We start from the raw sequence: 27,704 nt of genomic DNA, 5'->3' as shown, positions 1-27,704 counted from the left end.
CGTCGTCGGTGTCGGTTTTGAATGGTTACAACAACTCGTGTAATGATATGATGTAATATGAGAGGCTCGGTGGCTTTAGAGCGATCGTTTTTGCTTACTGAGCAGAACATCATGAGTCTAATCTCAGGCCCATCCACATTCAAGATTCGTCAATCACTTTATTTGTCAATATGACTACATGCAACAGCAACTCAATGATTAAAAAGAAGCTGGTTTGCCTAGTGGCAAATTTTTTTGCTTACTGAGCAGAAGATCGTGGGTTCAATCCCAAGTTCCTTTGCGTTATATGATCGTTAGCACATCAATTCAGCTTATCGTTCACACAAAACGAGCCCTGCTGCAATCCAAACCCTCTTACCCAATATCTCAGTGATTTCTCGTGGAAGTGCAGAGGTGGTCTCGGTTTTCATCAAAGCGAGTCACGTCAACACATTCCTATCCATTCCTTTCTTGACCTGTGTTCGGGCGCGGTCGGCGCTGATATTGCCTAGTTTGATATTACCAGTTTTTACACATTGAGGATGATTGCTAGTCCCAAGCATCGTCTATTGGTTCTCTGTGTAATTACAGCTGATCTGGCAATAACAGAGTAGCAACCGTGGGCGGTCAATCATGCTCATGCTTATTTGTATTGGTCCTTGGTTGACTGCCTACAAGCGTTGGGAGTTCTGACGTGTTATGTCTGGCAGCGAGGTGAACAATATTAAATCTACTCTTTTCAAAAAAAAAATGTTGGTGGCCTTGACAAGTATGACAGAGGCCGTTTAAATTAGTTACACATACGAGCTGAAGGTATTTTGGAATGATGATGACTTAATGGGCCTGGATTACACACGGTTTCATATTCTCTTCTGGTAGCGACGGCTTGTTCTTTGTCGTAATAGATGAATTCTGAGATCTGTAAGCGCTTTCTCCTCGGGTACGGTGAGCGAGTTTGATATTTTTCGGCATGATACGACGTGCTTGGTAAAGATGGCCCACTTCTCTAGCTGGAGCTGCTTGCAGGGACCTTTCTTCCGGTCTGCATATCGTCTGTGTTGAGCTGCTGGGTGATGAACTATATGAACACGTCCAAAGATCAAATAGAAATGCGGCTTTGGCTTGTTTCGTTTGGTACCAACTATGTGATGTCGCTGTTAGGTCTAAGCAAATGTATGGGACAATTTGATGCTTCCAATTTTCGTTAAATTGCTTAGTTGTTTAACCATTTTCACTGCCAAAATAATGCTGGATAAATTCCCCGTCGAATGGCATATTGCATGACATATTTCACATTAATGCTTTTTTGAAATATGTGTTTGAAAACACACCCCATTTTCGTTACATGCTTAATTTTCGATTTCATAATGTGACCCACAGTAAAGTAAAGAGAGACGCAGTTCTACGTCATAAAATATAACGGGTAAACAGCGTTTAATAGACAATGTTTTACAATCAGCAATAATCACAGAGATATGTTATTTTTGACAGTGTACACCCAACTTTAAATTTGCTCGGTTTTATTTTTTCAATGATCCGAATCAATCACAGAAAACTTAGACAATTTTGTAATTACATAAGGGAATCTAAGCACCGTCCACGCTTCTATAGGCTTTTTCTCTATGTAACGAACACATTTGCCGTGTTTGGTTGTTTACGTTCAGCTGCTGCCTGCTGCTTTATCCATTACAATGAAACGGTTTACACTGATTGACGACAAACACACAAAATATAATTGTCCAAAACTGTTTAAAAACACTTTTACAACGCCAAACTTCTCAGGTGAGTGTAACTACTGTCGGCAGCCTCTTTTTCTTCGGAAACCTTTCGAATTGATCTGCTTGCAACCAGGCTTGCTGAAACTCCTCAAACTCACTGGAGGTTTTAAAACACTCTTGTCCTGCGAGTTTAGCGCAGCCCTCAAATGGAGTGAGTGGCGGCAGGAATATGGAAGAAGTAAACAAAAACTCCTCAAGAGAGAGGGAAAGTGAACTTCAGCGAGAGGATGATTTGACGTACACACTTAGAAAAAAATCACCGACTTCGGTAATTCATTTACCGAATTCTCAACAGCTTACCCTAATAAACAAATACCATAAACGAACTGTATCCCGGATGGGTAAACTATCCCACAAATGGTTTGGATGATACCCCGAACACGTCGTTAAGCTCTCTTTTATGGTTATTTTTATTAGGGTAACAATCGGTAATGTTTTCGGTAATCGAGAACATTACCGAAAAATTTGTAAACTGGATCAGCAACATTAGTTGTCAAATTTACCGAACGATCGGTAACGTTTACCGATGTGCATTGCTTGATTTGTAGTTGAGAACTGTAATTTGCTTTAATATTGTTTCAAGGTGGCAGTCACTACAACCCATGCAAAAATATGGCTGCAGTCGTGATCAATGTGTTAGTGTTGCAAATTGCTCCATCAATGAACAAAAACAAGTTTTTGTCGGAAGGATTTGGCGCTACACTGAAAACAGGGAAACATTGGATAAAGATTCCAAATGTTGTTTTCAGATCGTCGCCAACGGGAATGGAACTTGGACCGACAGAAAAATAAAACAAGCAACAACATCGGCCTTCTGTAATCGGTATTTATCTTGATAACGAAAATTTATTACTTACGAAAAATATAACAGCCTCCATAATTCACCTTTTTAATTTTTCAGAAACACGAACGTTTTCAAAGTCGATCGAAAATCACAATATGGTGTAATAGAACGCTTTGTTTACCGAAACTTCAGTAAAATATTTCGCCGAAGTCAGTGATGAAGCTGATTTACAGACCTGCCGGTAAAAATGTTTACCGTTTTCGTTAAATTAAAATGAAATTACCGAAATTCAGTCATTTCATTTACATTTTTCAGCAATAAAGCGAGAAAATACCGAAACATCTGTAACTTTTAGCATTACCGATCAAAGACGGTAATTTTGTTTACCGAACTCAGGGTCTCTGTTTAAGTGTGTACACACTAATCCAGGCCTCCGTCGTTCGGTAAATTTTGAACTACAGAACTTTTCGGTAAAAGTTTAAAAATCGTTGAAAAATCCAATTTTTAGAAAATTTATTCCGAGCTTGTACAGAATTTGTTCAGTTTGCCCCATGTATTGATGAAAAATAAAATTTATACATTTTCTCGATTTCTCACGTACAACGGTCATTTAAAAATTTTACCGACTTGTTCTGCTGTTCAAAAACCCGTTAAAATCCTACCGACTTTGGTGATCTGAATTAAGTGTGTAAGGTGCGCTTTTCGAGGCTCCGGATGACTTTTTTGTTCGACGCTATAGAAGCTCAGAGTTCACCCAGAGTGAGAGTAAGAGCGTGTGATAGAAAACATGAACATGAATGGCAGCAAACGTCACTCTCCATTTTATCCCCCTTCGCTCACAAGCTCTGAACTGCTCAGTGGAATGATTTGGCAGTAGGCATTCTACTCCTCAGAAAAATGCTACGATCGGCTCATTTAAAACTCGCGAGCGTGCTTGCAACTCGAAATCAGCATTTGCTAGCATTTTGTAGTGCGTTTGTTTAATTTCAAGAAAAAGCTGTAAAAAGGTGTATGCTCAACCATATAGGGTAAACGCTCCTATAGTTGCGGTACGTTAGAAGCGTTAGGTTCCTATAGTTGTGTATTGAGTCTCCATGCACAACTATAGGAACCTAACGCTTCTAACGTACCGCAACTATAGGAGCGTTTCCCTTAAACCTTATCAGATTGAAGCTGAAAGTTTAAGGAATCTTTTGAATACATTTAGCGAAGTGTTTTGATGAGAAAATACAGTGAAATTAATGTATATTTTCGTTGTTGTCGAATAGTAAATGGGTGCTGAAGCCGACATTTAAGCCAATGAAATATATATTTTTTGTTTCATATGAAAATCGTTGGAGGAAATATAAGAGCACGCAAATTTGAGGTTGGGTGTACCATGCTTTTGTTAAAAAGAATCAGTACCCAACAAACAATTTGAACTGATTAAAAGCTGAATAGGCTAAAAAATGGCTGAAGAAGCTAAATTTTGCATGAACAAGCTCTTAATCAGCTTTGAATGTTTGTTGGATAGCTATATTGCTGTGCAGTACATTCAGTAATTTGAATCGAATGACAGCAATGACAGCAATTTGGTATATTTGTCAGTTTGTTTGTTTCACCAATCAACTGACTCCACATTATTTTGCTAGAAATCCAGCAATGCAATGCTGTAAACGATGATTATTTTGAAATATTTCGAGCTTCACTCAGATGTTTAGCACATTAATTCCTTCAATGGCAAAGAAATATAAATATTGAAGTTCATTGACATACATTTGATGACGATTAACTTAGCCGATGTTAGTCACGATACATAGGATAGTGATGCCCCCCGTTTCATTTAAGTACTATTCCTGGCCACCATACTGCATATTAAACAATCTGGTTAGAAGTGTCTTAAGCCTTTGTTTCTCTTTTATCAACTGGTTAGGTAGATTTCGCCAATGCTAGATTAATCTTGTTTTAATAATTTTAACCCCCAGCTCAAAACGTGATGAAACTTTGCAAGAGGAGCACTTTCAAAACAAATGTAATTTTAAACATTTCAAAGCCGGTCACTAGGGCCAACGATCAATACGATTCGCCTTATAAATTTCACAGGGTCTGGTACTTCCTAAGCCAACAGATTGAGCATGTTTCTTCGGGACCCCCTTGCCTTAATGTTAGTCTATGCTAGGGCGCTGCTAAAAAAAACATCTGAGTTCAAATTCTAGCTGGACCAAACTATAGATAATATATACGTTTCAATGATTCAAAAAGTTCAGATTACTTACCATTTCAGATATCGATTGCGTATCATACATTTTTAATTTGAATGAGGGCAATGGAAGATTATGATCAATAACTCTGTAAGTCCTATTGTTATATCATCTCTTTAAATAATCGATTTTGTATTTTATTTCATGCAGGCAACACTGGCTCTTCAGAAGGCGCTTCGCAAATGAACGCATACTCTCCTCGCTCATTGCAAGGTTCATTCTCATTCGGAGGAGAAAATTTCAATTCATCCTTTCAATACATCGCACGTTCTCGTTCACATTCATTCATCCTTTCTATTCCGCTTCACTCTCGCACACTACTCTTCCCCTTAGGCGTAGGACACATGCGAGCGAAGAGCGAACAACAACGGCGGGGAAGTGTGCCATCATCGTCGTAGTCCTTCTTTCTTCCTATTCATTCTTGAATGCCGATGGCACGTTCGCTCGCTCGTCAAGTTCCGTTGCTTGGCGTACGCGATTGAGCCGTGCTGGTGCAGAGCCCATTCAATTGATCGCCTAACGCCGAGGCAGACGTATTCAGTAGTGGTTCAACGCGATTCAAGAAGCACACACTAACCAAATTGAATGGTGGTGTATCCTTGACTCCAGTGTTCGTCTGATTGCGGTTACGTAGTGGTATCCAAGTGAGTTGTAAAGACAAAAGGAAGAATAACCGTTAGATTTGTTTAATGAATGGGACGAGTGCGTCGTCGTCGTCTTCTTTGTCTCAACCGTCGTCGCCAGCAGTAAGCTTCGATTAATGAAAAGGATCTAACGGTAAATAGCTCCCTGTGAAGCGAGTTTGCGAGATCTGTGTGTTTCGCATGCGGCAACGCTGAACGAGAAAGTGTTATTGTTTTTGCGTCATTGCGAAAGAGGAAGCATTAGTTTCGACTAATGAGACTAAGTGGATTTAGTAAAAAGGATTAACTGTGGAAATTGAAGAGAGCTTTAGGGTGGATTACGGTGGCAAAAAGCAGGCCAATCCGAAGAGCAGTAAAGAAGACGTTGTTCTGGGCGGGTGTTTACTAATTGAGTGCAATTGTTGGAGCTGCAGTGTGGTAGTAGTGGGTGGTGTGCTACGAGCGGTGTAGGAGTTTATTACCGTAGTTCGGTTCCACAACCGTACTAGTGGGCGACCGGACTTTTCGCATGATCCCGGTTGGAACAACAAAATGACAATGTCGCAGCTTTTGAAGCAGACGAAGAAGTGTTGCGTGAAGGTAAGTCCTCGTTTCCTAGCCTGATGGTTTATATATGGAAGGATTACGATTTTGGGTCGCATGTCAATAGCAAACACTAGACGGTGTCTGTCGATTTCGGTACGAATGTAAAACGCAGTGTTTGATTTTAATTTTCTCGTATTAGGGGAGTGACGACAGAGCATACATACCGAGGAAACCGGTAGAATCGGACGTTCTCACGCTGTACTGAGCTCTGTACGTGTAGAGAGCAGTAGCAGCAGGGGTGGCAATTAATTTTAACAAGTTTGCCGTACTTGACAAGGGGACTGTGTGATGTGTAGTGAGAAGGAAAGAGATAGCTTATCCCAACCATGGCACTTATACAAAGTGTATAGTTTTTGCCCACTCCACAGGATAATGGATGCAGTGTCACTCGGTCACACACAGCTGTGGAAGCGTGGGATTTTGTGATTTAATGTGCCAGGGAGAGAAGATTATGGTGCTTGGCGTTACGTCAAGTTTTTAAACCTATCAGTTACGGTTGGATGGGTTCAAAGGGATTTCGAAGCGGTGGTACACCAGTGTTGACAGCTTGTGTGGGTAATAAGTCAACTAGCAGCTTGCGGTGGTTATTTTACTGTTAGAAAAATGAGTTTTGAGAAAAAATTAAAAATTCCCACCCTGGACTAAATTAGATTGCAATAAATCCTCGTTACGACCTATATTGATAGCATTTCGTCATCGCCACCAGACTCTTTCTAAATATCCTTGAGCAGTGCTCAGGCAAACTGTTATCGCCACAATAAAAAAGGATCTGAAAATCAATTCCTTGCTACAATGTGCCGCATGCTCCTTCTACAGTACGGCAATAAAATCCATTTACCACTTCCATCTTCGCCGTCGCCGTCCCCAGCCGTCGCTTCCATCGCGACATTGGATTCAACTGTGTGTATTTCAGCTAAAAACTTCCTACGGCTATTTGGCGAAAACGATTCAAGCAATGTGTAGGTGTTTACTATCTTCCCCCGCTTGTCGCCTCTGCTTCCGCTCGGGTTTCTCTCTATTCGATACACCACTGTGGGGGTACATAGTAGAGCATGCCGAGGTTCGCGGAAATGTACTCCAGTGGAAATATTACGGCCGTTTTACAAAGGCACCCACCCAATAGCTATGGAGTTTCATGGCTTTTGGATGTAAATTATAACACTAATTGTTGTATCGTGTATTTTCACGATTGAAGTGTTTCACATTGATGTTTTATGCTTTTGGTTTGTATTTGACATATTCCAGGAACTGAAATCAATTTAATTCGGTCAGATACAGGCAGCTGTAAGTATTTCAATTTATAAACGAATATCATTGTTCCCAATAAATTTGCTTCGCACTGATTTTGCCAGCTCTCAACACTACAGGGAAGACCGCTTTTAAACGTATGGTGGACAATCGAGTTGTAAATATTTGACGAAATTCACATCCAACAATAATTATGCATTTAGTTTGACCTATTTTTTATGCATAATATCGCTATTACTACTACTACTACAAAACAAACAAGAACAGCTCGGATAATCCAGGATCTTTTTTTTTCTGATGCATGCTCTTGAGCTCTTAATGTATCACTTTTATCTATTTTACAACCAAATTATCTTCAAAAGTGCATTTGCCGACGGTACCATTGAATGTCCGTTTTACTCCAACGCAAAATATATGGAAGCCTTTTTGGTTTAATTAAAAAATATTTAATACATCTTCTACTTACATTATTTCTAAAGAGATACCCAGAATACACTAATTTTCACCATAAGCATCAATCTCTTTATGGTATCAATTTTATTTTCACCCACTCCTACACGAAGCATACTCGAATAAATTGCTTTCATTCACTTCGCATACCAAGTCACAGTAGAAAAAATCTCTGAGTTTCAAACAGTTTTTACATAGACTCATTTGACCGGTCGCCATTTGAATGAACACTGATTAGTTGTAAATTGATAAACGGCTTTTCGGCTTCATAGGGGAAATGACGGCTTCGGCATGACAGACTATTTTCGGCAACACAAATTGAAACACTATTTTCACTGGATTTTCTTACGAAAACACTTCGCTGAATGCATGCAAACGATTTTTTATGCTTTCAGCTTCAATTTGACTATACTTTTACCACTGAGAAAAAGCAATCTAGCAAGGTTTTCTTGAAATGCAACACACGCACTACAAATTGTAGCTGATTTCGAGTTGCCGATAATAGAACAGCAGATTTACATGCAGTTCAAATGGAACGGTTGCCGAAGAAAAACTGGTTGCCGACAATACTCGCTCTCACTAGAGAAGATTGGAGCTTTGTAAAAGCGTTTCAAAACAGTTTTTGACAATTATTTCGACTGAAATTGTTAGAGCAGCTGGCAGCAAAAGATTGTAAACAAACCAATACTGCATATGTGTGCGTTCCGTACACTGAGCCAATATGACATATTCCTGTTATGTGGAAGTCTAATAAATTTGCGCTATAAGATAATCCAATGAAAATTATATGATTGAAAATGTGTCAGATAAATTCTATATGAATATCTGATACATTTACAATGCTGATAATTTGGTAACTTTTATATGATCGTCATATGATAAATGAAAATCGGTCAAATTATAATAATTAACTGAAATGGATTTGAAACCCATAAGCATAAGCTTTACTTTTCACCACAACATATTATATGTGTCATAAATCAATCGAAGTAAAGTTTATGTGAAAACCACATGAAATTTACTTCTTCTTTTGACACATATATTTAATCGATTTCTAAAAATAAATCGAAAAATAAACATCTCGCAGTGGGGAGCTTTCACAGTTGTGTCTTTTTTTATTGTAGCTGATTTGGGATTCGATCAAGAACTGTTGAAGTGTGATGCTTTCGGTGTTTGCGCTCGATTCCACTGGGACACGGCTGACTTCAAGATTGAGCTCGTTCAATTAGCATGAAGTAAGAACAGCTCTCCCGACATGGAATGTAGTGCAACGTTATGCTCGTTTTGCTAGAGTGAAGAAAAATAGCACTGACAAATTTATGCTCCGTTTCGGTGGTGTCGTGTATTCAAATCTTGCTTAATGCTCCTGTGTGCAATAAAACAACGACTACATTATATGAGTTCAGGGAACTGGTTCATGGAGTTCGAGTACTAGTGCTGAAATCTGAATTAGCCGTGTAGAAGGCTTACAATTAGAATTTTAGCAAAGTAAATATTGCAGTAGAATCATGCCCATTTTTTCAATCTCAATACATTCTTTTCCGGAACCCCTTATCTTATGGAACAATGACAAACAAAGATTATTCAATACAGTATCATTTTTGCTAGCAATATTTAGTTCGACTAATCATTTTAATGAGTGTATGATAACATCGTTGAAAATTGTTTCAATAATTCACAAAGAACAATCATGTAAGATGTTTTTATTGGGAGCGATATTCATCCCGGAAAGCCATGCCAAAACCTCGGCCAAAACAAAAGTTTGCTGTTGGATTTCTTAAAAGGCACATCTATATGACTATATAATGATTGGGATAGATCTGTTTACAATCTTTAAACCTCAAAAATCAAAGGAAGCTATTTCAATTAGATATACATGTTTTCCTATACTGCAAAGTTAAATGACAGTCCAATAGTTTCTACATGTCTGTTTGCACGTGACATATCAACAAACGTCAAAAATCGTTAAAAGCAACTCCAATAAAATATACATGATTATCTTATAAGATATATCTTTTAGTGAGCAATATTCATCATGAAAACAGGTATATTTTACTGAATTTTCTCATAGTGCAAACTTATATGATTTTCCATTAGTTTCTAGATGTCTGTTCCTACCCATGACATATCAACAGTTTTTCACCATGAAATATATCAGACAATATTCATATACATCTTACCTATCGCTAACACTGTTCGAAGCAAAGTTTTATCAAGTACTAAGTATGTGAAATTACGATATAAATCATTCCATATCGCAGTCATAGTTTTTAAGTGATAATCCGATGGAATCTATCAATCATCACATAGAATGGATAAATCTGCTGACATTGCAATGTTATAAGATGGACCCAATAAACGATACATGTCGATTTGTTTCAGTGTAGAGAAAAAGGCTATAGAAAGAAGGTCGCTGCTTAGGTTGCCGAGAATACGTAAATTCCCCTATCTGTTTATGTTTTAAATATTAATAGAAGCTATTTTTAAAATACTTCCCAGATCTTTTGACTAAAGGGAGTATCTTAAATAAGTTTATGATGCATGATTTGACATTCCAAATTAAAATCAAACTACACAGAAATTTGTTCACTAAATTATTAGATCCATCCGATTGAGTTTTTGTTTATAAAGTTTTCTAATCCATTGGAATTAATTAAACCGACAAATATTAAAGAATCCTTAACAATCGGGAAAATCTGTAAATAACCGGGAATTTGAATGAAACCTTTATTTTTCTTTATATCTGGAAGTGAAGGAAGGATGTCTCATTCCCACAGGTTGTACTTCTAGCAATAAACAGATTTTAAATTAATCTTAAGAGCACTTATATTAACAGCAGCTTCCTTGATGATTAAAGGGTGTCCACGATGAAATTGCCACACACAAAATTGATTCGCAAAATTCGAGTTTTTATCCGATTGCCATCAAATTTTCAGGGATTGAGAAATAACTATTAAACTTCATTTTACCATTTTACTCGTATTTTATTTACAGTCCATACGCAAATGCCCGCACCTTGGCCTTAACCCCGGCCATAAGATTCTGCACAACCTGTGAATCAACCGTTTTTTGCTTGTAAACCCATACTTTCTTCAGTTCCTCGACTGTCTTCACTACCTTAGGTCGTTTAAGAAGGTGCTGCTTCATAATCGCCCAGTACTTCTCGAAGGGGCGGAGCTCCGGAGTGTTGGGAGGGTTGAACATTTTCGGCATGAAATTGACCTTATTGTCCGCATACCACTTCAGCACGTCCTTGAAGTAGTGGCATGAGACCAAATCCGGCCAGAAGATTGTTGGGACGTTTTGGGCCTTCAGGAGAGGAAGCAGCCGCTTCTGGAGGCACTTTTTTATGTACACCTGTCCGTTCATCGTGTCCTGGGTCACGAAAGGTGCACTCCGCTTCCCGCACGTGCAGATGGCTTGCCAAACCAGGAATTTCTTCGCAAATTTGGACATCTTCTGAGTGCGGACATGCTCCGGAACGCTGAACTTATCCTTGGCCGTGAAAAACAGGTTGCCGGGGATCTGTTTGAAGTCGACCTTCACATAAGTTTCGTCGTCTATGATGCAGCATTCAACTTTCGTCAGCATGTTGAGGTACAACTTCCTGGCACGGGTTTTGGCGGACTTATTCTGCTTCTCGTCGCGATTAGGGGTTTTTGTACCTTGAACGTTCGAAGCTTAGCCTTAGTTTTGGCCTTCTGGACAAAACTTCGGCTTAAGTGCAGCTTCTTAGCCACATCCCTAACGGAGGCGTTCGGATTTCGGTTGAAGGCCCCAACTACGCGGTTGTGATTTTTGGTGTTGTACGGAATACTTTTTCCTTCACTTCTGGGCTTCCAATCGGTGGTCAACCGTTCCTCGAACCGCTTAATCACTCGCGACATCGTGGAATTCGCGATTCCCAACGTTTTAGCGATGGAACGATGCGAGAGATCCTTGTTCTCGTGATGAATGCGCAAGATTTTATCACGCACGAGCTGTTCTTTCGACTCCATTTCCGCGAGTTTTGATCACAGGACTTTAAAACTTGCAGGATGTAAATAATGCACTATGAACTAAATCCACCCAAATTTTCATTAAATTCTACCCAACGGTTAAAAAGTTAGAGCAATTTCATAGTGTGGCAATTTCATCGTGGACACCCTTTATGTGACAATGAATGGGAGCTACAGATTTCAAATCTATCATGCACTTTCTTGATTTTACTTCAGCAAACTAAATACACGTTATTAGAATATAAAATGTATGTCAGTCAAAGTAATGATAATGCATAACTAATTCAAAATCAATGAAATTAAATGAATGTAACTATTTAAAAAAAGGAAAAATCTGCTTGGTAACTAACTAAAACCCACTCAAAGCTCTTCATAAAGGGATTCCGTTAAGAGGTTCGAAAAATTTAAAGGATTTAACTAATGTCCGTTTCCCAGAATCTGTTAAAAAATCTACGCCTGGTATCTAGAATATTTACCTCGGAGTCTTGAACAGTCCGGGATAGACAATTTTTTTCCAAGTCTAATAGGGTAAATGGATGTAATGTCGGCCTAAATGCCCCTAATTTGGGCCCATACATAAATTCAGCAATTGAATAAATCTTCAATAGCAACCAAAAATATCCATTAGTACCGTCCCAATGACGCGTTCATCTAGATAAAATTGATAAATAGCAGATTTTTAGCGATGGCCAAATCTTAGATCCATAGACCAACATGAGAGCCATTTCCCTGTGTTGAAAAATTAACAGATTTTAGAAAACGTTTGAAGTGTTACTGAATGATTCAAGTGAGAATCCTTTATAATGCTTAAGTCTCAGTCATTTATTATTGAGCTAACTGTGGAATCTAAGAAGGCTGTGAAGTTCTGTATTTTGAATATGCCTGTTAGTGATAGATCCTTAATTACTTTTGATGTCACAGCATCAATAAAATTACTCCATGTCTGAAATATTGATATTTTACGACCGACGTATCGAATATTTTTCTAAGTTAACAAAGTCTCAGGATATCGAATAAAACTTCAAACCCCTGAATCTTGAGGAATTTTCTTAGAGTGGGATCTAGATTTTTGTTTATTAGCAAGAGACCTTAACAAACATTTCGAAGTATTAGATTTTTTTTTATCGAAAGCCCAGATCTAAAATTTCAGTGTGTGGGATCTTTAATAATTAAGTAAATTATTTCCAGATTTCTGGAAGATATATTTCTTCAAAAATATCTTAGCAATTTCCTCAAGCATCTTAATAAAATCTAGCGTTTCTCAATCTATGTGAAACCACACTGGTATATTTAACCCTCTACTTCTCATGGTGATCCATAACTTTTGAATGATAATTTTAAGCTACCTGAATCATATTTTGTTCAAGCACTTGAAAAAAAAAACAAATTTTGATCATAAAAACAACGAAAAACATTCTTGGAGGGAAACAGTTTTAGTCATTTAGGCTATTTTGGGCTATTTTGAAGTTTTAAGCTAGTTTTGTCTGTTGATAGTTTGGACAGTTTTGGAGTTATTTTGGCGTTTTTCGCCATTTTTTCGGTGAATTATTGGTCATTTTGGTGATTAAAAGACAATTTTTTGTCGGTTTAAGGACCATTTTTAGGGTCATTGTAATATATTCATAATAAGTTTAAAAGTTTTCAGGTTCCTTTCTATCTTTTTCCGATTTTAGGATGATTTTTTCAGGTTAAAATAATTTTTTAATAATTTAATTTTGTAGCTTCTATGACATTTTGGATGTCATATTACGGGATTTAAGTATATTTAAAGTCATTTGAGCGTCTCTAGGTCCTTTTGGTGCTTTCGGTTATTCTGAGAATTATATTTTTTCTCAGCCCATTATAAATCGTTTAAAGTCAAGTCGGACTTGCTGTTTTATAGTTTAATGGGAAATCATGCATTCAGGGCCAGGGCCATCAACTTTTGGTATTTAGCACCATTGTGTCAGTAGTTCTCGTGAAAATTCGCTTATTTTTTGCAATATTTCTCTTTAAAATTCCCTCTAAAAAATCTACAGAATTCCCCTAGACAAGGAGCCTACTACCCGAGTAGCGTCAATAAGTTGCAGCAACTTGTTTATGACTGATATAAGTTGTATAGAAGTTGCCACAACCGATTTGTGACAAGCGTTCTACTAGGGTAGTGGCAGCGATGTGGCATCACACAACATGTTAAAATATCATGTCAATGTCGCGTGGCATGAAGCTGACGTCGACATGATGTTTTAGCATGCTAGCAACATCGCTGCCACACTAGTGGGCACCTGATCTTTGAGTTCAGATCAGAATTGTCTACACACGCGTAAACTCTCCTCTCGTTCAATTTTGAATTAAAGTTTTCATAAACAACTATATTGATTACAAACTTGCACCCAACATTGATATTTTTTACGATATTTCGCTTAAATTTGGATGAAATATAGCATTTCTATTATAGAGTTAACAACGTGTGCTCTATATATTGAAGAAATTCACATGAATTGTTCAAACCGTGTAGGAATTCTAATCAAAATTAACTAGAAATTTTCCTCGGCACTTGCCTGTAAATTCCATCAAAAATCTGCTTAGCATTCAGATGGGAATATTTCCAAAATTCCCTAGAGACTCTTCTCAAAATTTCATCAAGATTCTCTTTGAAATTCTTTTGCAACTCTCTTCGGAATTCCATTGAAACTCTTCTTAGAATTCCCTTGTAGCAAGGAGGATTCGATTCCCTTGGAATTATTTTAGGAATTTCCTTGAAAGCTTCTACACAATCTACTTGGTCCTAATCAGAATTCCTTTGGAAATATTCTCAGAATCCTTTTTTGACTCGCCTGAGAATTTCTATGGATTTCTCTCAGAAGGTCCTTAAATTTTCCTAAGAATTTTCAAGAAGTCGCCTTGGATTTCCATGAAAACTGTCTTCAACATTCAGCATTCAGAGGGGAGGGTGAGGTTTGTTAAAAGTTATTGATAAAAAAAAATATGTTCGAATATTTCTACATTTTTTCCTAACATTGTAGAAGCGATAACGCGTCGGTTCTGGAATGTGTTGACAGTAGTTTGTCTTGAAAGAGCTCCTATTGCAGTGCTGGAAGTTTCATCACACACGATTAGTGTTGGTTTAAATAAAAATGGAAGACGAGAGAATTTTTTTATAATTTGTATAAATCGTCGAAAATCTGAAATATCGGCTCCAAAATTCAAAAAGATCCTGAAAAAACGGTAAAATTGGCCAATATCTAGCAATAGGGTTGACTACCCCATTTCCGTTCTATTAAGCACAACCCGCACTTAGTCTTTCTTGATCCAGCGCAGTTTAGCACCAAACGGTAAGATATTATTACTAATGGCTTCTAAATTTATTTACCTTTCCGTATGTACCGTAAGATTTGATAAAGAGAAACTAATTGTTGAGAAATTGTTAAAAGTCTAACACTGCTTCTTGACGCCAAACTCGACCTATGGATTATAAATTCGGCCTAGCGCATTGAAACGCCATTGGAACGCCAATGAATTCACTTCGCCCTATCGGATGAAGATAAAGATTGATTATATCGGAGCGCTTCATTTGTATTTGAGGATATTTGGGTGCTTACCTTCATTTCACGCGTTCTTATTGACTTCGTTCGGTAGCATTTAAAGTAAAGTATCGTACCAATCGTATAAGTTACCTGTTAACGCTGAAATCATTGATTTATTTGATGTTTTCTGCTTGATAGGTCCAAAATGGGCGCTTAGGCCGAAGTAGTTCTCTACCCTATATATGCATTTGTGGCTGTGAAAACTTAGAATTTTGCCAAGTTGACCATGCTTTATGAAAGGTCAGTCCTGTTATAAGAGCCAGCACCTGGTTATAATATTATTTTTATATAAGGTTCAAATTTCATCTTTTTTGTTTTGGATTTATGCTCATAGTGGTATCTTTATTGGTTATTTTGATTATGATATGAGGCCGTTTTTTATGGAAGCCTTTCTTTTTTGACAGTAATTTTTGTTTATTTTTTCTCGGGTTCCTAGCGCAAGTAACAATTTGGGTTTTATGAGGGTTCTGTAGACCACGAATTAGACTTGTAGTATGCTATAAAACCTCAATAAAACTTGCAATGCTACTTGGGAGGTATGATCGAAAACAAAAATCTGTTACAAAAATAATCATTTTTGTTTTGTAAGACACCGCCGTTATCTTGCAGTGCTCAAAAAATTCCGGACGAGATTCTGCATGCTTCAATGATCATAAGCGTTAATTGGAATGTCATTTTATTTTTTTCGTAAAATTAAATTGACGTCTACAGTTATCTACAGTTGGCATCGTAATTTTAACAACTCTACCTATCATTATCGTTTATTTCAACACTTCCATGGTTTTTATTCCTTTAAATAAAAGTGCTTTTCACAGCAGGTTATTTTTCTGCGATTTTGAGAAAGTTTTCAAAACGAAATTTACGTTCGTTCAAAACTCTCTGTTCAACCAATAATAAAAAACTTGGCCCCATTTCTCTCCCGCGGGTACCACGGTACAAAATCGATATTCGTTTGCTAATTACAATCAATAAAAATCACTCTTTTAAGATGTCCCGCCCTTTCCTGCCAGTTCCGCCTCGGGTTCAATATTCTCGCACCCTTATTATGATTGAATTTTAGCACGTCGGTCGACTCGGCCCATTCCACCGTGTTTTTTTTTATGACTCACAATCCACGGAACAAAATTTTCCCACACAACCGAATCACTGCGGCCGTTAAAATTCTCACCGGTCCATCCAGCCCAGAAGCGAGACGGGAAGGAGATGAGTAAAACAAAAAGAAACAACAATATCATCGTTATTATCGTGATCATCATCAACATCTTGGGCTGGGATCCCGGTGAGCTCCAAATGGTAGCAGTAACCCGAAAAAAAAGTTTCCCAGAACATTGGTCTCCTTTATGGTTTTCGTTTGAAGCAACACATAGGAACCGGGGAAAGTATGTGTACATTACATATATAAATATGAAAATCAAATTAATCCCAATGGCGACTGCGATTGACAGCGTGTCAATCGTGCGACAGAGTTGATCAATCACATTTGTCAGTCGGGCCGGGCCGCCCGTTCGCGAGATTCAATCTCGTTCCAATAATTTCGTGACACTCTGTTTCCGCACATCACCGCCGCTGCCGGGGTCCCACGGCGCGGTATTTTAACGTGCCTTTTGACATAGGTACAGCTCCGGGGAATCCTTTTTGGAATCTGTGCAGCAGCAGCCGGTTCTTGTAACTGTAGGGCTACTTTTTATGTCTGCGGATGATTGTCTTTCCAAAAATAAAATAAATACACCAGAAATCACGCAGTATATATATTCGTGATCATAGGCTCTGTGTCGGTATGTTGCATGCGTGCGTGCATGCATGCGGGGGATACACAAAGGAGAATGCAACGCAATATATTCAAGCAGCCGAAAAAAGAAAGGAACGGGTTGATCGAGCCTTAAAAAGGTCCCTCTGCTCTTTCAGCCCTGTTGTTTCGAATTTTCCTTTGATCGGTTACTATTGCGCTGTTCACTGAAAATCTTTGCGATCAAGTTTTTGTCGCTGAAATTTGGGTGTGTGTTCCTCTGTGCACTCCATCCGGATCACCACACACAATATATCAAGTCTGTGTAAAAGTCTGTCGACTCGGAACTCGAACAGGTGTGCTTATCCTCCGGTTCCCACGGACAATAATTTTACGATGGGAAGTGGGAGGGTGGGACGCGGTCGGCGCAGATGAGGTAGCAGAGCGAGAGTAGTTTCATCGGATACAACGCTTAGAGCTCTGCGAGCTGATGGCCTGTGTGGGAATATTTCGGGAGTAAAGATTTTGAAGGACGACGTCTGGAAAAGGGAAATGGCAACAGCAGCCCTTGTCAGGAAGAACAAGAAAACGATACAAAAAAATAAAGTCATGCCTGTGCTGGTGCTCGGTCCTTCCGCGCCGTGATCGAGAGATGAAGATGAGGATGATGATGAGATGTGGTGGGAAAATGTTTGAGAAGCATCATAACTGCAGGCGTTGATAGAGAGGAGCAGCTAGTAGTAAACCATCCATCCATCGGCGGGGAAGGGCATGGAGAACAAGCGACCGGCTGATGGTATCGTTTCGATACTTTTTGTTCCTTTCCTTACCAAACTGGACTCGGACTGGAAGAGGAACCAGGCTGTGAAGTGAAGGAAATGATTTGGACAGATTTTTTGCCCTCTCTCTCTTCCATCCAGACATAGGGGAGATTGATGGGCTAAGGAAGGAAGGAGACGCTATGGGAATGAAATTTGAGTCATGAGTTTAGGATAATTGGAATGACCAGAAGAACAATGTGGAGTGCAGTGCGGTTGGGTTTCAGGACAAGAGCTGCGGATGATGGTTTTTCAAAGTGCTTTCATCGAGATGATGAGCATCAAATTCGTCTCAATCGTGATTGTTTGCGGTTTTGTTAATTTATTGCGGTTATGGCACAGTCATCTAGAGAATACCGATGGTATTCAATCATGACAAATTTCCATTGTATCTGATCAAAGTTTACATTGCTGGAAAGTGTGATGGCCTTCGCGTGAGCATGACAGAACAACCCTAATTAAAAAATACCATACCCGAACCATAACCAAAATTAGCACTATTCCACACATGGCTTGCATGATACCCTGAACACGTCGTTAAGCAAAATAGCCATGCAAATTTTATAAGGGTGTTCTTGTCACTTTCATGAAGCGACACTACCTACTATGATGAGATTTCTGATCGTTTGTTAATGACAAAGTGCTCATAACATGGTTTATTGTAGTATACTCTACGGAGCCGCGTAATACTGATGTTTGATAAATCTGGAGGTTAATATTGTGGGTTCATTTCGTGCTGGTAGGTGACTGGTTGCATTCTTGTTGTTTTCAAAGTTCCTTAACAGCTAAATAGCACGCGTCTCTCCGGTAATCGAACACAAGTGGCTGCTGTTCCTAGCTTTCGCATGCTTATTCTTCTTTCCTGTTGAATTCGGGATCGGGGATCATAGCCTCGATTGCCATCACTTCTTCTTCGAGGACATCAAATCTCTCCAGCTACCACACATGCGTACGTACTGCTATCCAAACTACTACCGCTTCAATCTTCGTCCTGTTGATGCTTCTCTGGCTGCTTCTGGTTCTTCCGCGTGGGGCAGGATTTTGCCAAAGGGCCTTCCATCTAGCATTAGAAACATTTAATTTTATCCGTCATAACATATGACTTTCGATTGATGAAATTGAGTGAGGTGGGAAATACCTTTTTCGTGCATTTCGAGGTCCAACTTGATGTGGAATTTCGCACAGATGACAAGCTTAACTTTCAGGATACTGATCATACACTCGCACATACTGAACGAAACCACCCACATGTGACATGCGTATCTCCACTGGCTTTCTATTCAAGTAATGGAAAATTAAATTTTCCGAGGTCAACTTCAATGCATGCCGCATCGATTCTTCTGAATTGAACTTCTCCTCCGAAATCCGGTAAGTTACTTCAATCTGAACGAGCTTCGATGCTGAGCTCTCCCAGGGTGGGTTTCACACTTCCTTTGAAGAAGCTAAATTTAATCGTACTGTATCCTTTTTTTAACGCCACTCAAAGCATTTGAGATGCTGCCAATGACCTATGCACACCAACACAATAGCTGCTGCAGGTACATCTGCTGCTGTCTCGGTTACAGTTAATAGCTATCTAGGCAGGAACATGCTTGCCATGCATAATTTTGTTTACTCATAAACTAAATAGCTCTGCACTCTATTGGGGAAAGATTGCTTTTCGTAAAGCAATCCATAGAATAGAAATTAAACTGGCTGTAGATGGGTGAACAATAGTAGATTTACATTTAGGTGAAAAGCTCTCCTTGCGTTACAGAAACGAAGTGAGTAATTATTGCTGCTCATCTCTGAGTTTACATGATAAAACTTCTTTGTGTGTTAAGATTTAAATGCTCTGTGCGTATTTACTGGGACATATTAGGTCAAATTAAAACAACTTAGTGAATAGTTATTAACTTCACAGGCGAAAAATCATTTCGATGTTCAAGAAATTTTTGAGGTGCATTTACGTATTCAGGAACGTTTTCGAGTTTTAATACCTGGAATAATTTAAAACTTTAAACTAGGAGAAATATACCAGATTATGGAAGCGGAGATGAACCAGTGTGCCGCTGAAAATCTCCTAAATAAAGGAAATCAACCAATCAATCAAGATTATGGAACTGTAATAAATAAAAAAATTGAGACTTCAGGTTTGAAAAAAAAATTGTCCTCTGAACCTCGGGAAAGTAGGAATCTCAGATAGTCTAGTCAGTAGGCACGGTGGGTTTGCACATATATGCGGGTAATTTATTTTCAAACGATTTGATTTGCCATCGTATACGATATAATCTTTAATAACAAGTCCAGTTTGACAAGCCATACGATGTTATCCGATTAAATTCATGATAAATAAGTACTGCGATGCGTGCCATTCTTATATGCGATGCTGACTTTATTTGAACAGATTGGTAGGTTACTCATGTGATGAATGACCTACGCTTTTAGAAATTCCTCCCTACAAATGAGTAAAAATGATTTCCCCACGGTACGTAAGAAGCAATGCTGAGAAGCAAACTTTAAACGCGTTTTTCTCGGCTTGCTGATTTGTTCTATGGAACGGACTTGCCATGAGCGGCAGTCTGACAATCCAGAATTTTGTTTGTATGAAAAATACGGTTTGAACAAAATTGTGAATAAGGGGGAACAGCTAATTCCTAAAGTTTTTACACAGATTACCAAGAGTGATATAGAGAAAATTTCTTGGGAAAAAACTTGCGAAGTGATTTTTTTTTTCAAAATATTCGACACATAAACTACACAGGATGTAATTTTTAACGAAAAATCAGATTCTGAGACTTGGTATGTTAAGAATTTCAAGCCGAGAGCAATTTTCAAAATTTCGGGCTAGCAAAAATCTTTAGAATTCTTGGACTATTCTGGAGCTAGACTAAAAAGTGAATGACATTGAATCATTCCAATATCCCAGATATGGAGTAACTTTTTAAATTCTTAGACATGAACAAATTTCAAGATCAGAGACCAGAAGAAATCTATCAGACGCCGGACTTCTGTGAAACTGTGATCTTTATAAAAACACAAGTGAATGAGACTTAGATTTATTTTTAAGATTTTAATTTTAATCACTTATACAAATTTTATAAATCATGGGTTCAGAATTTTTTTTCGAAACTCTTGAATATTGAACATTGTTTTTTTCGACTATCTCTGACTTATTGAAAATTTTGGATCCCAAACTTGACGACCAAAACGATTTTCAATATTCTAAGAAAAATATTCGAATTTTAACAGACTCTGGCGCATGGAAATGTTGTGCATTTCCTTTTCGAAACAATAACTTTAATCGCCGAACCCCGAATTTTCCGTAAAGTTCCGACATAGATTCGCCTGCCTTATCACTCATCTCCAAAACGGCTGCTAGCTGGCGGCTGTGTATCCCCGGTATCAAATAGTACATCACAGTTCTCGGTTGACTAGTACATCACGGAAGGGAGTGTATTAATCTTGTTTATATATTAAAAAAAATAAAAATGTCACTATTTTATATGCTCCTGCTTCGTGAGGAAGATGACGAAACAAAGAAAGAGAAATGGACGGAACCGTGCCCTCCACTACTACTCCGTGATGTGTACAGTTAGAAATCGACTAGGCTTAATTTAGTTGACTTTCATTTAGAACTGTTATACCTCTCACCCCAGCAGGCCTGGTCCAGTGTCACCGTCTTCAAATCTGCCGATGTAAGCAACTTAACCACTTCGCCCGCTTCTTCTCGTGCAGATGGTACATGACCTTGGCCATCCCGAACCGTGCATCCGGTTCGCTGCCAGGTAGCCATTGTTGATCTCCACAACCAATTTCTCTCCCGTGTCTAATCGATGGCCACTGGCAAGCTTCACGCTTTCGTATTAATTTCATTGTCTAATATTGGTTTCCAAAATGTTGTAGAACCGAATTATTATTTCAACGTCAGTAACAACATGTCCCGGCGGTTGTAGATTTCGAATCTAGTTAAATCCGTTTTACTGCGCAGCGGTCGGAGATACTCAATCCTTGATGTCCGGTAACAACTTGTCCAGCTGGGGTGCCTCTGGATCATCATCTTGGTTCGGATTCCACCTGTAGTGCTGTCCCTTCAAAGCAAAACATTCGAACTGTCGCAATACTGGGTTGCCAACCATGCCATTATTAACAAGCAAACAAAGTCAGTCCTATAACCGGCGCAGCTGCAGCACACATGAGGCACACTGAGAAACAAGTAGACACACACTAATTGTGTATAGTGACCACCCCTTGTCTAACTCTTTGAAGTAGCGTTATGAATAAATTCACGTCCGATAAGTCTTGCCCCCGACAACCGCGAGTACTCGGTCCAGTTCCTTTAACTTTAAATATAAGACAGTAATAATGATAACGCAAAGGATAACTCGGCTCTGTAAAGTTAAATCGATTGAGCCTGTACAAATAAAGTAATTAGAAAATAAAGTCTTGCCCCAACATTATTAGCCCGTTCACACTAAAGTCTATATTACGTAGGGAAGAGCGCTACTTCGTCGTAATCGCCCATTTTCGTTCTATCGAGTAGAAATCATCACAATGCACAAAACAATAATACGTTTGTTCCTATGCGTTAGTTCATTAGCTACAACATAAATCCTATTAGAGCGCATTGTATGCATATTTACGCTCATTGTTCTCAAAACAAAAGAAGCGCTCCTAGCGCATCCCCTTTTTCTCCGTTTATCCGTAGGACGAAGAAAATCTAATAGTGTTTCAATGCGTTTGGACGGAATTGAAACGCGTAGGACGAATTTAGAAGCAAGAAGCAGTGTTAGATTTTTAATACTATCTCAACATTGTTTGACTCTTTATCAAATCCAACGGTACGTATGGAAAGGTGGATAAATTTAGAAGTTATCTTTGATGAAAACATTCCATGTTTTGTTCAAACCCTTTCCAAAAAGCGTGGTAAAGTGCGGGATGTCCTTAGTAGGACGGAAATTAGATCAAAAACCCTATATAGCCTATCTTGATACGGAAACCATACATCAAGTTTTCAATTGGAGATAATATGTATGACGTTTAATATTAAAATACTCTAAACTCGTACACTATGCACATCACGTAATATAGATTGTAGTGTGAACGGGGTGTATCATCACTGATAATTTACTGATTCTTTCAAGCAATCAATAGTACAATACTTGATTGAAGCGGATTAAATGAGTTTAAAAAGGACCTTTAGATCAATATAGATTGAAAAAAGCTAACAACAAAACTTAGCTGAGATGTCTTCTGGAATCTATATATATTTCAATGTTAACACTTTCACCTTAATTCACCTTTTCAAAACCATTGCAACGATTTTATTAGAAATTATTAAAATCATATTGGATAGGCTAATTTTGAATACTTTCACGAGAAAACTACGCAGAAATACACAAACACGTAATTTCTGCATCGTGGCTTACTTCGATCTGTAGCAAATGGAGTTTTATTGATTTGAAAACTGCCGAATTTGTTTATCCAAAAACAATATTCATCGTTCATTTCAAACTAAAAGAGCAGTTAAATTAACACTATCCTCTCAATCCCATGTAGAAGCAATTGAGTACTGCGCTAATCGATTTACAATCACCGTAGTATTATGGGTCACCCTCAATTATGGGTCACTTTCATTTGATTAACACGCAGAACTGACTGACCCATAATAGTGACTAGCTGGCCCATAATACTGCGGTGACTGTATCTCCGACCACTCTTCGACTTACTTTCCCGGAAACCTGAAATTTATCATTTTGACGCTCCACTTTTCACCTCTATTAAGGAAACACCGATAACAAGGGGTTGTCGTTTTCATTGGAATAAGAATTCGCTTTGGCGAATGGGATTATTTACGGCAGAGGCGCCATGAATGCGTTCCAAAAGCTAGACAGGTACGATGTTACGAAGGTACATTGAGTAATGCGCGTTAATTAAATTTTGTCGGGAAAAAAACGTGTAACGGATGGTTTCCGCGACCGTCGTCGATCCGCTAAAAGGTAATAAATTCTCGAAATGAGCAAAAACCAGAAAAAGCGCGCTCAATTGTAGGGTACTACAATCGATTTTAATTAATTCCTTCCGCTCGCTGTTGGATGCATGTGCCGTTGAGTGGAGCGTGTGACACAAGTACCTACCAGCTCAATCCCGTGGATGGGATGCCTGGGTGGTAAAAAATTTGACCTGTTAAATGTACTCTACATTTCGGTGGAAAATTATCAATTATTCGCTCACTGATTAATACTTGCTTCGGAGAGTGTTTTTTGCTTTCTTTGAGTACCGGTGACGTGGAATTTAAGTTGGAAGACAGCGGATGACCAAGGGTATATTCCGAGCAAATCTGATTAGGGACACTTTTTTTTTATTCGGGCGATAATAAGCTTTCGTTTTTCAGAATTTCTTAGTGGTTCTCCTGTTTATCGGGTTGAAATAGATTTGGTCATGTTCTTGTTGAAGACATGCAATGTTAGAATAATTAATTCAAATCATACACATTATAATTCACATAAATATAATCCAACTTCATGAAATTTTATTTAAACTAAAAATTGATGTTTAACAATATGTCATAATTAAATATTAACCTACAAAACTAACAGTTGCATGCCGATCCCATTTGCGTATTGGTCAATACTATAATTTTCATTAGAAATTGTACTTAATTATGAAAACAGATTTAATTGCAGTCCAAAAGTGTCTAAACTTAATACATTCATTCAAATTGTGTTAAGTTCAGCAAAAAAATAAAAATAAAAATATGAAGTATCAAGGAATCACGTAGATGGAAAATTACTACCTAGCCAATTTTTTTCCTCGGTGGACAAAGCCGGGTTGTGTCACTATCAACAAGCAAAAAAAAAGGTGTGTTGCTTTGATTATAAAAACAATCCTGTTCCTCTAGTTTGAAGTAGCCACGAAAAGGTAATCGGCCATGCGTTACTAGCAAAGCTTTACAAATTCGCAAATTCACAAAACTCGTACAATTTCTACAAACCTCGAATGCTAATTGTAGAGAAACCACCCACATCCTTTCATCCATCGCTCTTCCGGACGTCATGGTGCGCTCAGCCGGGCGTTAATTGACAACACCATTAATATCCTTCGACAAGCGTTAGTTAATTACACACGTTCCGACAGCTGCTAAGCTCTGCCGACCCAAATACCAAAATCACTTCCACTGCCAAGAAACTTTATCCTCACTTGCAGTGCCGAAAACACGTTCGACTGTCTTCGTAACTAATTCCAACATTTTCTCGCTTTCTTTCCCACTTCCAGATAATCAGAAAGTTTTCCTTCCACCCGAATGGATCCCTTTCTCCCACGTCGTCGTCCGGTGGGGGTGGAGGAGGAGGCGCAGGTGGCATCAGTGGCTCCGCCATGGCAGGGCGGTCGATTTCGCTGAACAATCGAGCCACGACCAAGTACGTACTGCACAAGAACTGCACTCCTACCCGGTGCAAGGTGCAGCCGACGAGTCCGGAGCGGTCGGCCGGGGGTGCTGCGGCAACCAGCAGTTGGATGTCATCGGATGACTCTCCCGCAAGGCGGAGGTTAGATTTCTCACCGAAACCCGAAGCGGACATTCCGGCTACCCAGAACAATTATCGCGTCAACCGGGATGGGAAGAATCTGCAGAAAAAGCGCACCAATATCAGTAACAACAAGAACGTGAATCTGAGGAAGTGCTTCCGGATGAGGAAGGGGTTCAAGGAGGAACTGGTGGACGAGGAAGTGAATAATAGCAGTAGCGTGGTGTCATCAAAGTTGGATAAGATTAGCAAGACGTTGTACCACGTGGCCGGTGGTGACCGTCGGGAGGGGGAGGGAGTTTATGGGGAAAACAAGATCCACTCGAACAACCTGGCATCGCAGACGAGTGAAAAGAGCAAAATTTCCAAACCTCTGTTCCTTAGTGGAAAGCACAAAAAGTACAATCAGATTGAGACGCAGTTCGGGGCGGAAGATGGAGTGGATTTTGATGATGACGAAGACGACGATGACGAGCTGGTGGCATGTGAGGTGGACGCAATCCGTGCGGGAAATTCGTACGACGGTGGGCGATTGCAGTTTGAACTGTGTCAACCGCTTCCGGAGGCCGAACGTTCTCCACTTCCGGGCGGAAGTGGTAATAATTACGAGGAAATTGTCTTCGAGAAGGTGAAATTCGACCGTAATAAGCGATATCTGCGAAACGAAACCAGCTCTCCATCCACGGCGAGTAATCGATCCCAGAGTGGTTTCACCGTAGCTCCATCAGCCGATAGCATCCTGTCCATCAGCTTTGAGTGCAAACCGAGCCATCCACTGTCCCAGTTCGCAGAGGCAACTAGCAAAAGCGATGACTTTGTCGACTCCTGGCGGAACTACAACGTCAACAGCCGATGGAATAAGGTCTCCAAGAACCCCTGGGAACTGGAAGCCAGTAAAGCCGATTCGCCAGCAGTCTCGCCCCAGCACCGATCTTCCTGGAATCCGTTCATCGACAGCTCGCCGGCATCCGATTCCCCTGTGCACCAGCCGACGACCAAGGCGTATCCCCCTCCTTACCAGGTGCGTACTGATATCTGGCAGAATCTGAACAACAAAAATTACGAAATCGACTCGGACGTGATCTGGCGGACGTCGAACTCGTCGCGACGTACCTCGGCCAGCACCGTCGAGACGTGGATCGAGGACGAGGTGTTCGACAATTCTTTCAACGAGGAATTGGAACGGCGATGCGCTACGCTCAAGATCTAGACAGCAGGTGCAATACAGCTGAGAAACACCCGGAAATAGTGAGAGCAATACATTCTTGTGTCTTTTTCGTTCGCTCGAAAAATAGAACAGCAGAAATAGGACTTGGTTTCAAATTTCTCCCGGTCAACGGTAACAAAAATCTAGTTCTTAATATATTGAAAGTGAAATTCAAGCATGTGATATTAATTAATTTATAAACACAGAAAAGGAACAAAAAACAAATCTAAGTCTAGTTTGGTAAGGTTTATTTTACATTAGTGCAAGGAATTGATATGCTTTGTGTTTGCCGTTTTTCTTTGTGATTTTATTTTCTGTTGTTTGAACTAATGATCTCATTTAGATTGTGACTGTATTCGATAGGAGCTGATATAATTTAATTTTTGTAAAAACCAAGAGAGAGAGAGAGAGAGAGAGAGATTTGCTTTAATATAAACTCATAACAATCCTTCTTCTTACCAACTCTTACCTGAGACGGTGTACCTTAAGGATAAAAATTCCGAACAGCAGCGGAGATGGCAAAAATTGAATAATCATGAGAGAAAACGAATCAATGAGAACATAATAAATGCGTGCGAGCTTTGATGCCGGACTCAAGATCTAATGAAATCAAACATTTTTTCTATTCCCTCTATTTAAAATACCCCCCATATTTCCGCCAATTTGCGCGCGCTCGCCAGGAACATTTCGTAGGATACGATTAATAAGGTGTTATTTTTCATACAGCCAGTCTTTGTATACGCGGGAAGGAAGCAAATAAAACAGGATAATAAAGCAAATAAAACAGAAATGATAAAACAAAATTATTACGGCGATGAGTTGTGTTGGTGTTATTTGACGGGATAGAGAACCATTTCCATTTTCCATCAGCATATCAAACCGGCTGACGGTGGGGGTATGTGGGTGGTTGGTTGGTTGGGTGTCTTGGGAAAAACGCGTTCGCTCATTAAGGATTGGCATGTAGCCTATCAAAATATCAAAAAGCTTGTTGTCGGAAAGTTGATGACTTTGAATTCTATCGGTTGGTTGGATCCCAATGGCGTCGGCGTTCTATTTGGTGTGAGACGACAGCAGACGGCGCTGGGAGGCATTTTCGTCCATCGATCTGAGCCTCGTTGGAGGAGAAACTTTCATAATTATGTCTTTTGTTGGTAAGTATGCAGCAAGGTAAGC

The 27,704-nt window shown here is 39.2% G+C and overlaps 1 protein-coding gene across 1 annotated transcript; it reads left to right on the top strand.

The window, feature by feature from the left end:
* The first annotated feature begins 5,351 nt into the window (after window positions 1–5,351).
* On the top strand, window positions 5,352–27,334 carry LOC135704529 (uncharacterized). The gene is made up of 2 exons (XM_065226011.1): window positions 5,352–6,004; window positions 25,071–27,334. Exons 1-2 carry the CDS (start codon window positions 5,957–5,959, stop codon window positions 26,532–26,534), a joined length of 1,512 nt encoding a protein of 503 aa, XP_065082083.1. The 5' UTR covers window positions 5,352–5,956; the 3' UTR covers window positions 26,535–27,334.
* Window positions 27,335–27,704: the final 370 nt, after the last annotated feature.

This window comes from Ochlerotatus camptorhynchus, unplaced genomic scaffold (assembly GCF_037179485.1).
Source record: "Ochlerotatus camptorhynchus isolate MF236.1 unplaced genomic scaffold, CSIRO-AGI_Acam_v1.1 ptg000243l, whole genome shotgun sequence".
Lineage (NCBI taxonomy): Eukaryota > Metazoa > Arthropoda > Insecta > Diptera > Culicidae > Ochlerotatus > Ochlerotatus camptorhynchus.
The sequence above is the reverse complement of the archived record's forward strand: the minus strand, read 5'-3'. Positions and strand labels throughout refer to the sequence as shown.

Bases quoted from the DNA above. Each gene is read 5' to 3' on its own strand.
- LOC135704529 (XM_065226011.1), top strand. From the start codon at position 5,957: ATGACAATGTCGCAGCTTTTGAAGCAGACGAAGAAGTGTTGCGTGAAG. The intron at 6,005-25,070 runs GTAAGTCCTCGT...TCCCACTTCCAG, and splicing joins CGAAGAAGTGTTGCGTGAAG to ATAATCAGAAAGTTTTCCTT.